Below are 10,743 nucleotides of genomic sequence, written 5' to 3'. Positions count from 1 at the left end.
GCAGAATCCTATCATACAAATTAGACTTTGTTAACATATAAAAGCTTCCTTTTTATTAGACCTTTATTAGAGGGAGACGTTCAGAAAATACTACAATTCCACTCAAACTTTCCGCATTCGTTTAGTGGACCATTTTGACCATTTAGTAGACCATAGCTATTTATCATCGGTTTTTATTGAAAATTGTTAAAGACTTGGAAAATTCCTTCATATCCATATAACGCTATTTTGGAAGCGGGTCGCAGCAATGCTCCGTTTCGAACTACTATCACACTAAGACATAAAAATTTGATTTGTTAGACTGAATACACCAAGATATGGATAGGACATCAGGCGGGCAAGGGGACGGGTAAGTTAATGTATTATTGCCTGAATCGCTGATATTTCTACGGAAGGACTGATTGTCGCAACTAACATATCAAATAATTATATATCTTCTCATTTTATTATCATATTTTTAAAAGAATTCTTTTATCAATCATATAAGGAAACCTTCACTATCTGTTCTTATATCCTATAGCACTTGTGGTACACAAGTGGTTGTGGATTAAATTTGTTGGAATATATGAAACACCCACAAGGCCTTGGCCTAGAGCCAGCTATACCTAAGCCTATCTGTGAGTTCACTCGTTTCTCCGTATAACTTTATATTCAATCCATTGGTCGCATTCTTTTAGAGATTTGACATCTAAGCTCGTTCTAACGTCAACCCGCAAATCAATGTTTTGATAAAATTGTGGCATACCGCTATAACGCTATTGAATATTTCGAAAAATCTTTACCTAAATAACATGGTTAAGCGAAGTGTTGTAGGGTACTCAATGGTCGGCACTAACTCACTGAAACCCATGGTCAGAACTTTTTCATAGCCACGCGAACCTTTTTATTGCAAAATATAGTAAAAAAAATCGCACTTCTTCACGCAATAACTGAAAAGCCTTAAGTTTTGCTTGCGATGAAAATTTAACACTTAGTTTATTAATTTTTCTTGCTTTTCATAAAAACAAAAAAATCGTATGATAAACAGCAATTGAGGGGAGAGTAACAATTAAATGAAACATAATGTTTCATTTAAAGAAAATTTGTTCGAAAGTTTACTTAATTACTTCTTTTTTTTATCTTTTTCCTTTCCAGCGTTAACATATATACATAACATCAAAATGATTTTAAAAAATAGATAGTAATAGCTGTTGTCTTTGAATCCATTGACAGCAGATAATAAGGACCAGACGATGGATAAGATAAGGATGGCTTTGATGCTGACAGTGATGCTTATATTGGTGTTAGCGGTGAAGATGTCGACTTTAATGATAATTGCAGCGGTGAACTCCACTAAGGCACTCTAATACGATCTTAGCTGAATCTACGATATAGTATTAACCGGAAGAAATATTCTCAAGCCACATAGGAAGAGGTGAAAACATTTTGACGAGGCGAGCAAAGTTGGCAGTTTGGACATAACTTGTGGACACATGGCATTTGATAGACACGCATCTCCACTAGACAAATTTGATTGAAACATGGCAACAATTTTTAATTTATGCATCTTTTGACATTTCACTATGCCAAAGAAAACAACCACTGTCACTTTATCCAGGTTTGATGCAGGCCACTTGGAGTTGCTCGGTTTTGTGGAATGTATTGCCATACTTCGCCATCATACCCAGGGAACACGTTTTCAAATGTACTACCGTCATCATATCCCCGGGTTGCCAGAGATCCCTTCCTATCCAGTTTTCTTGATTCTTTGGGACCCATTACATCAAGATTCCTGGGCTCCTTGGTCGCCTGGATATGAAAATAGATGGCGATAATGCTTCTGAAAAAAGACTGATCGGTTCCCTGGATGTGATGGTAGGATATGACCATATATTTGGAAAATGCGAGCAACGCCAAAAGATCCATGACTCAAATCTGGACAGACTGACAGTGAGTGTTTTACTTGGTATAATGAAATGAAAAAAGACAAAATTAAGAATCATGGCCATGTTTCAACCAAATTTGACTAGTGAAGAATATTCAAAAATTCTACATATACACAAAGCATGACACCTAAAACATATTAAATCGTGTAGTTTTCTTTTTGATTCAATCTCTATACAATTTATAATTAACAATATTATGTTAAAGTTAGCTCAATTAAGATAAATATTGTTAGTTATATTTTCTTAGAAAAATGTACTTACGTCAGATAAGCAAACAAAAATTGTCTTTAATTTTGATGAAATAAAACCAATTTATGCAATTTCTTTCAACTTAAAATGTACATTTTTTACTTTAAAATGCCTAAACTGAAGCCAATGAACAAAAGCATATAAGCGAAATTCCTTCCATATCAAGTAACTGTCTAAGCAACTAAGAGTAGACGGACGGAAGGATGGACACTTAGACAGTGAGATTGATCTGACTAAAATGGCTGGAAACTTTATTTTCACTGTCGCGGGCATGTGGGAGTCGTAATGAAAACGATAGTCTACAAAACGCCTTTCCGTGAATCGAACAAAGGCTTGACTCTAGCGAACCCTAGCAACTCCCTTATGAAAATGCGCCAAATTAATTCTCCATAAAAAGCTCAACAATGTCATCTTTCCCTTTCCAAGATGAAGGAGAAAGTTAATTTTACTCCCTCACCCTATTGTCGATGCGTTTATTTTAAATCAGCCGAAATCATTTCTAATCAGAAATATAAAATTCCCGGTTTTCAAATGCGTCTAAAGTGTTTCAAAATTGTTAACAGATTTTATTTGAAAGAAAACAAATAGGAAAACTATATTCGACTGGGGCCAAATCACGCGTACCCACCACCATTATCTTCCACCTTTTAGTTGACTAACGTTTGCATAACCAAAATAAACAAGTAACAATATTAAATTAGTCGTGACCGAATCTTTTATATCCATCACCATTTAATTCTAAAATCTGCGATCTGCTGGATAAAATTTTTCTTAATAATAACAGCGATATGGGTATCAAATAAAAGAACATGGAGAGTAGAATGCTAAAAATATAGTGGCTGGGGCTCTCTCCTACAGACTTGGTCTATTAGATGATGGCGCTGGACTAGAGCTTCAGCTTCACGTAATCGATGATGAACCCATACTACAAAGTGCTGGACTTCCGGAATGATGCTGAGTTAGATGACCCCTAATTAACCCCTAGTCCTCGTGAAGATAAACCTTCTTAACGTTGCAAATGGTAGAGAAGCCATCCAGCCGCTGCATTTTGAGGCTATTGAATATTGACTTATTCTAAGATTTTCATCATCTGATCATAAATTTATTAAAAATATAGCAAAATTGCGAACATATAGTACCTAAATTAGTCGATTTGTCGTGCAACTTTCGGAAGCGTTTTACATTTATCAAAACCTACGCAACATAAATATATATTCGCATATTTTCGTTACTGCTTCTTTTAGTTCTATTCTCAATAGGTAATTTTGAATGTGTATTCTCTCACCGCGAATTCTGTTAGAATTGCCATACTGAAAACCTTGCGGATATTTATGCTGAATTAATAATATTAACAGCTGTTGCAACTAGATTGTTTACACTAAAAATAGAATCGGCGAAAATATATGAAAAAATCATGACAACTTGAGCTTAGTTTAATGTTAAAATATTTTGAATAAAAAACTTTCATGGCTAAGACTGGACTAGCAACAATAAATTGGTTATTTATATGCGGTCTAGCATTTTGTTTAGGAGGTGCGGTGGTGCTCAGTTTATTGCCAATGGGACCGATGGCAACTGGTTAGTAAATTTCACATGAAATATAAATGAAATTCATGTGTAATCATACATCTTTTAGATTGCACTTGCCCTTTGAGTGGAGTTAAACCAGTTATCAGCGATATCTTAAAAGGAACACCTGCCAATCGGCATCAGCAGTCTGCGCACAGTATGGCTGTATTAGTTCCCTTCAGAGACCGTTTTGAAGAGTTACTACAATTCGTGCCACATCTTACTAAATTTCTAGAGCGCCAAGGTGTGGCTCATCATATATTTGTCTTAAATCAAATAGATCGCTATCGTTTTAACAGAGCTTCGCTCATAAATGTGGGTTTTCGCTTTACGAGTGCAGTATATGACTACATAGCAATGCATGACGTTGATTTACTGCCTCTCAATGACGAATTGCGGTATGAATATCCATCCGATGCTGGACCTTTACACATAGCAGCTCCAGAACTGCATCCTAAATATCACTATGAAAATTTTGTAGGAGGCATTCTTTTAGTAAGGACAGATCATTTTGAAGCCATGAACGGTATGTCGAATAGGTATGTCAACACATTTGATTAGACATATTTGATCCATTACAAAAAAAATATAAGAAAATATGTTTCATTTAAATTATTGATGTAATATATTGCAGATATTGGGGTTGGGGTCTAGAGGATGATGAGTTTTATGTGCGTATTCGTGACCAAGGATTGCGAGTGATCAGGCCAAAAAATATCACAACTGGCAGGAATGATACATTTAGGTAACGTTTTTGACTTTTGCTAACAATTGTTTGTAGAGTTGTTGGTAATTATAGCCACATACACAATCGTTACCACCGCAAACGTGACACGCAAAAGTGTTTCAATCAGAAGGAAGTCACACGCAAACGCGACCGTAAAACAGGTCTAAAGACATTGAAGTACAGAATTCCTAGTGTGCATGCCATGTCCATAGATGGCATAAATATTACCATTCTGAATATCGTTCTTGAATGCGATATCAATGAAACTCCTTGGTGCGACTGTTCAGGTACTCAAGCGTCTGCAGCATCAAATAATTGATAACAGTTGGTATTTTTTTTGTAGTCGTTCCCTTTTAGGCAATAAATTGTTGATTTTTTTTAATGAAATGTTTCTTTAATATACATGTACCATTCCATATAAAAAAGTCCAAAATAGTACATAGGTGCAAAGGGCGCCCATAAAACTATTAGTCAGCAAACTCTGTCGGCTAATGAAATATTTACGCCATTGTGTACCCGATTTTTTTAAAACCAAAAGCCACAAAACTAGCACCGAAAGGAAATAGAACAGGAAGCCCATCAGCCCGCTAAGACCTAGAATACCTAAAACATTTAGAAAGTGAAAAATAGAGAACGTTACATCCATGCATTAAAATATGTCTGAAAACATGCCTGCAGCAGAGCCGGCGATGGCTGCCATTGATGTACGACAATATTCCACAACCGAAGTATTGTTTCTAATAGCACTCTCGCTGTAGGCTATTATATCTGTTGCGCCCGATCTAGTGCGTTGCATTTTATTATTCACAGGATTCAAAGAAAAGTTATATATTTAATACAAATCTTGCACTGTCTTTTTGGTATGTTTCTTAAAGTAATATTTCATATACGACAAGAACAGCTGATAATATTTATTCGATAACTACGATAAGTACGAATCTACTGGAAAAAAAGTACGTTTTGTAATGAGAAGATTTCAGTGATTAGTTGGCATCACTTGCTGGCATACTGTACTCTGAAAGTAGTTTATTTTTTGAGGGTTAATTATCAAGTAAAAATTTCCGATTTTGATTTTCATTAATAAGTTTTTGTTGTCTGTGACTTATTAACTACCAAGTGAAAAAACCAAATTCAATATCTTCATTTTTGCGACCATGAGAGTATCAACAGCACACACCACACAAACGCACAGACAGACAGACATGGCTTAATCTGTAGGGTTACTCATTAAATGTACCTAGAAATTTTTTTCGATACATCGGTTGTATTTTAGGAGCAAAGACAGAAAACCCCAGAACTGGAAATACCAAATACAGGAGCCACCTAGAAATTCTTTTAAGAAACTAAGTGTAAGGGCTACAAAAGTAATTTTGATTGTGAATCTTTCAACGGTGTTTGTTCCTTGAGCAAACCAAGAAACTTGAGTAATATGTTATCCGTACCTTCGTTGCTCTACGACTTTGATGCTTGCTCTATGCATACCTTACAACAGATGACAAGCTTTGGCTGCTCTAGAGGTTAGGGAGCAACTCGCTCGCACAGCCAATTTTCCAGTTTCTTATCATTGCAATACTTGTTGTCATAGTAATGAACCCAGGATTCTTCTTTTTTACTTCGATCTTACGCAAACTGAAGATCATGTCAAATTACTAGTTTTTGTTTAGACAGCAGGGAGGAAAATGCGGAGGTTATTATCCCCCAATGGGATGCGAATTTTAATGAATTAGAACAGAGTATTTTTGAAATTAGAGAATTCATTAAAATAAACGAAGGAAGGGAAATGAATGAATGGAAAATCCAGCATATGAGGGATTTACAGAATATGGAAATGGGAATATGTGCTTTAGTACAGAGAAACCCTCCCTTTCTCCCTTCTACATACCTCCAACTTCATCGATCTCTTTCTAGTAAAGCAACGGAAGAAGGGGAAAATTTTTGTAGAAATTTTTCAAGTTCTTAAGTTATTGAATAATTTCTGGCATGTACAAAACTTTCCAATTAAATGTCTGACCATTTCGAAAACATTTCAGTTTCGCAAGAGCGATTTAAGAAAGAACTCTGACTTCGGTTAGTCTACGTTTACGATAGCATCAGCTCAGATCATCGAACCTGTTCAATATGTTGTCCGCCTATTTAGCATCAGCATTACTACTCTTCATTTGGGAACCTTATCAGTGCAAAGCCCGTTTAAAATTTCATTTCTCGTCACGTGATTGCCTCTCTGATGACAACAACAAATTTAATTCCCAGCCCAAGAGAAGAGTGGACTCAACAACCAAATAATTTGCTAAATCTTTTATCTAACTCTTCAATTGCGGCTCGCCATCTCACAGTATGGAAACTGGCAATGCCATCGGGTGATAATGATGCAATCTTGATGTCATTAAACTTCTCGGTTGAGTACAAACCTTTTAATTTATTGACTAAGCTGGAATATAAAAAAAAAAAAAAATACCCGCAAGACCTATTATTAGTAACTTAACAGTTGGCCAACAAATACATTTATTCGTTATGGATTGATGGATGATTTTATTGTTTATAGGTGAAAAGGTTATTAAAAAAAAAAAATGAATTTTGTCAGCAACCAATAACGCTGGATTATTGCACAGTTTTTAAGGATAGTAAGAATTTCAATAAATTTTGTTCAATTTATAGATTTTAAATATTATGTAACGAAAGCAGCTTTCACATAATTTTCAAAGTTTATTTTTGCTACGTCCGTGCGAAGAAGAGTTCCGATATATTTACTTTTTTCTTCACAGTCCTTCACTCTCAATAACAAATAATTCTGTGAAATTAATTAATTAACGTTAATTTCACAAAATTAAAGTTGTTAATAAACTTCACAAAATTAATGTTAATCAATTTCACAATTGTAAATCTAACATTAATTCCACCTTATTATCTCTATCTTAGAGAGTCAGCTGTGTTTATGCGAATGTTTTTATTAAGGCTATCATTATTTACTGCGCGTACGGGGGCTAGTTTCGGAATACTTGTGAACAGCAGTTTTATGCTTCTGCGTGTGTGGAGCAAAGCAATCCTCGCCAATGGATGTATCGGATATCGTGGTCCTTAAAGATGAAGTTGTCTTACGATTGGTCTTTCGGCAAACACAAGTTACACTCGCTGAATCTGTTAATACAATTTGACCAGGTTTCGTTTTTTTCTTCCGTGAGCACTTCTCATATTCTTCTTCATCTCTATCGGATACGTAGCCACTGGTGTCTTGGTCTTCGCATTTTTTCTTGTTGCAATAATATCGAGTTATGTCGGAATTATCAGTTCCTACACTAGCGCAAACGTACTTACGTCTCGTAGGCGTAATCTCTACTAAAGAAGAAGAGTACCCTGCCGATTCACGTTTACCGGTCTCGCGATCACGGCCATCGTACGCATTATCTTCAACTTCATCTTTGGACCTTCGATTGAAGGCGTAAGAATTTTGTGAAACTGCTGGGCTGTCAAGATCATTGCAATAGCATTTAGCTTTGCCGCAATTGCGCAAACAGCTTTTTTTTTTGCCATTCTCTTGTAAGCTTGCTCGCGGTCTCGTGCCATCGAATTCAGTGCTGCCACTTGACATTAATTCATTTAAATCGTCATTCATTACAAATTTACAACAAAAGCATTTCCGGGGTCGACCGTCATTTTCTGTATCAACAGCGAAACAGCACATCTTTTTCGGCTTCATGTCCTCTTTTGAGTCGTTCATAATGCAACATTGCATCTCCTTATCCTCAACTGTGCTGTAATCAGTTTCTGATATTCTGGTAGCGGATCTGTATTCTGGTATTCTAGACTGTTCCGGTCTAGGTTCATTTAATCTGGTAGACGACCCTTCTTCTAAAATTCTGGAAGCAGATCTTGGTGCGTCCTCTTTTTTGTTTTGAATATCTGATATAAATTCCAACAGTAGACGAAACTGTCGCAAATTGTTATCACTTTGTTCTGTTATTTCTGAAAAGGAAACCATTGCAAAGAAACAAAGCAAACAAACCGATACAAAGTTAAAGCAATCGATTATGAGAGAGAGTAAGAGAGAGAGAGAGAGAGAGAGGGTCACTACTATTACAATGTAATATGATAATGATAATGCAAAAGATGTGGCTTTCTTATCGAATAATTCGACATAAAGCAAGTATAACCGTTATGTTGCAAAGTGTACTCACTTTCCATCGTATCATTATATAGCTTTTCCAATTTCTCTTCGTTTCGTCTAGTGTCAGTGTACAACATTTCCAATTTTTCGTCGTTTCGTTCAAGCTTCGTGCCCAAATTATCGACTTTATTCGCTGTCAACATACAGTAATCGCGTAGACCTCCGTCAATGGATTGTCGTACCGATTCTAAAATGTTGTCGTGTACAATATTTAGAAAATCGGCGCAATAATCTTCGATTTGCTTAGGCGGACAACACTTGTCATTTCGTTTGTCTAAAACCTCAGGCTCTTCACGGATTACTGCCATTGGCGGTGGTGGCTGCGACTGTGGCTGCGGCTGTGGATGCGGCTGTTCTGCTTTTGTGATCTTAATTGTGGCTGGACAATCACAAATATCCCGCTTAACTCGCTGTTGTAATTGTTGCTGTTGTTGTTGTTGTTGTTGTTGTTGTCCAGGCGATATTGTTTTGCAACCACATAAAAAATTTCCGCATCCGCACGGTCTCCTTATCAATTTCTGCTTTTTAGCTAGTTGTCCAGGCCCAGCAGTAGATCGTGGGAAAAGACCACCTTCAGCGAAATGCCTCCATCCCGTACTGCAAATAGTAGCACTGGCCTTCCTGCATATGATTTCCGATGGAGTTGTGTCTACTTTTTTTCCTCTTGCAAACAATTTCTTCGAGAACAGGTTAGACTTTGAAGAGGCACAATAGCAAGGCGTGCATGGGGCTTTATCTGAGTCCCTAGGTGTCTCAATTTTTGGGCTGATATAGGGTTCAGGCTTAGGACAGGCACACTGATTGCCAGATCTCGAATTATCAGTGCAACACAGAAGTACCGGCTTACAGTTTTCTTCGGTAATATTTTTATGCGCGTTTCTTATCATTTTATTATATTCCTCTTGCATATTAATTCTGTCGTTATCAAATCTTGAACTTGTATTATTATTTGGGTTTAAAGTCTTTTCATGACTGAGACTATTTGAACCGCGATCAGTGTTCGACGTTTTTATTGGCCTTTTTTTGGGTATGGTTTTTTTTGATGAAGTTCCCGAACTTTGGGATTGGGATGGTATTGCCATTGGCGTTGTCGAACCCTTTTTTTTTTTTTATTGGTACTCTACCATCTGATTGGATATTCTGGTGACTGATCCGCTTCTAATAGAGTTTCTCGATTAACTACTTTCTACCAAATTGCAGCGGTAAGTAGTTTGATAACAATCCAGATAACTGTTGTTTGCCGCAATCCAACTGCCACGCGGATGCATCGATTTGCAAAGCCCTGCTGGAGAGTTCTATTTCCTTCAGTATTTGCGGCTGGAGATTTCGAAAAATTTTCAGATTTAAAATAGACGTAGATATGAGAATGTTTATTTTCCGAAACAGTTTTATTTGCAAAAGTAATGAAAAAGCCGGTAATTATTTATATAAAATAAAAATTTAAAAAAAATTTTCGAATAAAATTGATAAATATTTGGTAAAATTTGTGAAGTTATTATGAAATGAAGTACGTATCAAAAAATTTTGTTCTCTTCTGCTATGCTATCCCATGGGTTGACAAATTCTAAAAAGTTTATTTTGACTTTGAGGCGTCAAGAAAAATTTCCTCCAATCATTTCTAAACTGTGGAATGGAAATAAAAACTAAACAGATAACAATCCGCGCTTTGCAAACAATAAATCGAAGAGGGTCCGAACAACGTCACGAAAACTGAAATTATGAACTAAATATTAATATAATAAAAAAGTTTCAAAAAAATATTTTTAAGAGAAACATTGAAAAATGGAACGGAATCGGATTTTGATTTCATATTCCCAGAGTTTGATATCCAATTGGAATCGGGCCGACTTTTTCATGAAATATTACTTCTTCTTCTTATTTTGCGAGCCAGCCAATCAACAGCAGATGATTTATCGCATTGATTAATTACGTTATGTATCGACTTCTCCATTCACTCACTTAATCAGTCAACCAATATGCATATATTTTATAGGATCTCAAGTGAGATATATGTAAGAAATTTCACAAAGTTTTACGGCTATTTTTCACGAAAAAAAAAAGGAAAATAAGTTTAAAAATTACCGTATTTACACACCATATCCCATTTTTGA

General features: G+C 36.0%; 3 protein-coding genes across 3 annotated transcripts; 1 reads left to right on the top strand and 2 right to left on the bottom strand.

Annotated features, from left to right (window-relative positions):
- The first annotated feature begins 3,456 nt into the window (after positions 1-3,456).
- Positions 3,457-4,857, top strand: LOC119639257 (beta-1,4-galactosyltransferase 7). Its single transcript, XM_038036542.1, has 4 exons — positions 3,457-3,752; positions 3,811-4,282; positions 4,378-4,488; positions 4,543-4,857. Exons 1-4 carry the CDS (start codon positions 3,641-3,643, stop codon positions 4,787-4,789), a joined length of 942 nt encoding a protein of 313 aa, XP_037892470.1. The 5' UTR covers positions 3,457-3,640; the 3' UTR covers positions 4,790-4,857.
- On the bottom strand, positions 4,849-5,362 carry LOC119639258 (ER membrane protein complex subunit 6). Its single transcript, XM_038036543.1, has 2 exons — positions 5,143-5,362; positions 4,849-5,073 (listed from the first exon to the last, which is right to left on the bottom strand). Exons 1-2 carry the CDS (start codon positions 5,264-5,266, stop codon positions 4,865-4,867), a joined length of 333 nt encoding a protein of 110 aa, XP_037892471.1. The 5' UTR covers positions 5,267-5,362; the 3' UTR covers positions 4,849-4,864.
- A 1,752-nt stretch (positions 5,363-7,114) lies between these two features.
- Positions 7,115-9,714, bottom strand: LOC119639325. The gene is made up of 2 exons (XM_038036627.1): positions 8,643-9,714; positions 7,115-8,538 (listed from the first exon to the last, which is right to left on the bottom strand). The coding sequence occupies exons 1-2, from the start codon at positions 9,712-9,714 to the stop codon at positions 7,430-7,432; spliced, it is 2,181 nt and encodes a 726-aa protein (XP_037892555.1). The 3' UTR covers positions 7,115-7,429.
- Positions 9,715-10,743: the final 1,029 nt, after the last annotated feature.

This window comes from Glossina fuscipes, unplaced genomic scaffold (assembly GCF_014805625.2).
Source record: "Glossina fuscipes isolate IAEA_lab_2018 unplaced genomic scaffold, Yale_Gfus_2 112, whole genome shotgun sequence".
Classification (NCBI taxonomy): Eukaryota; Metazoa; Arthropoda; class Insecta; order Diptera; family Glossinidae; genus Glossina; species Glossina fuscipes.
This window is presented reverse-complemented; position numbering and strand designations above follow the sequence as displayed.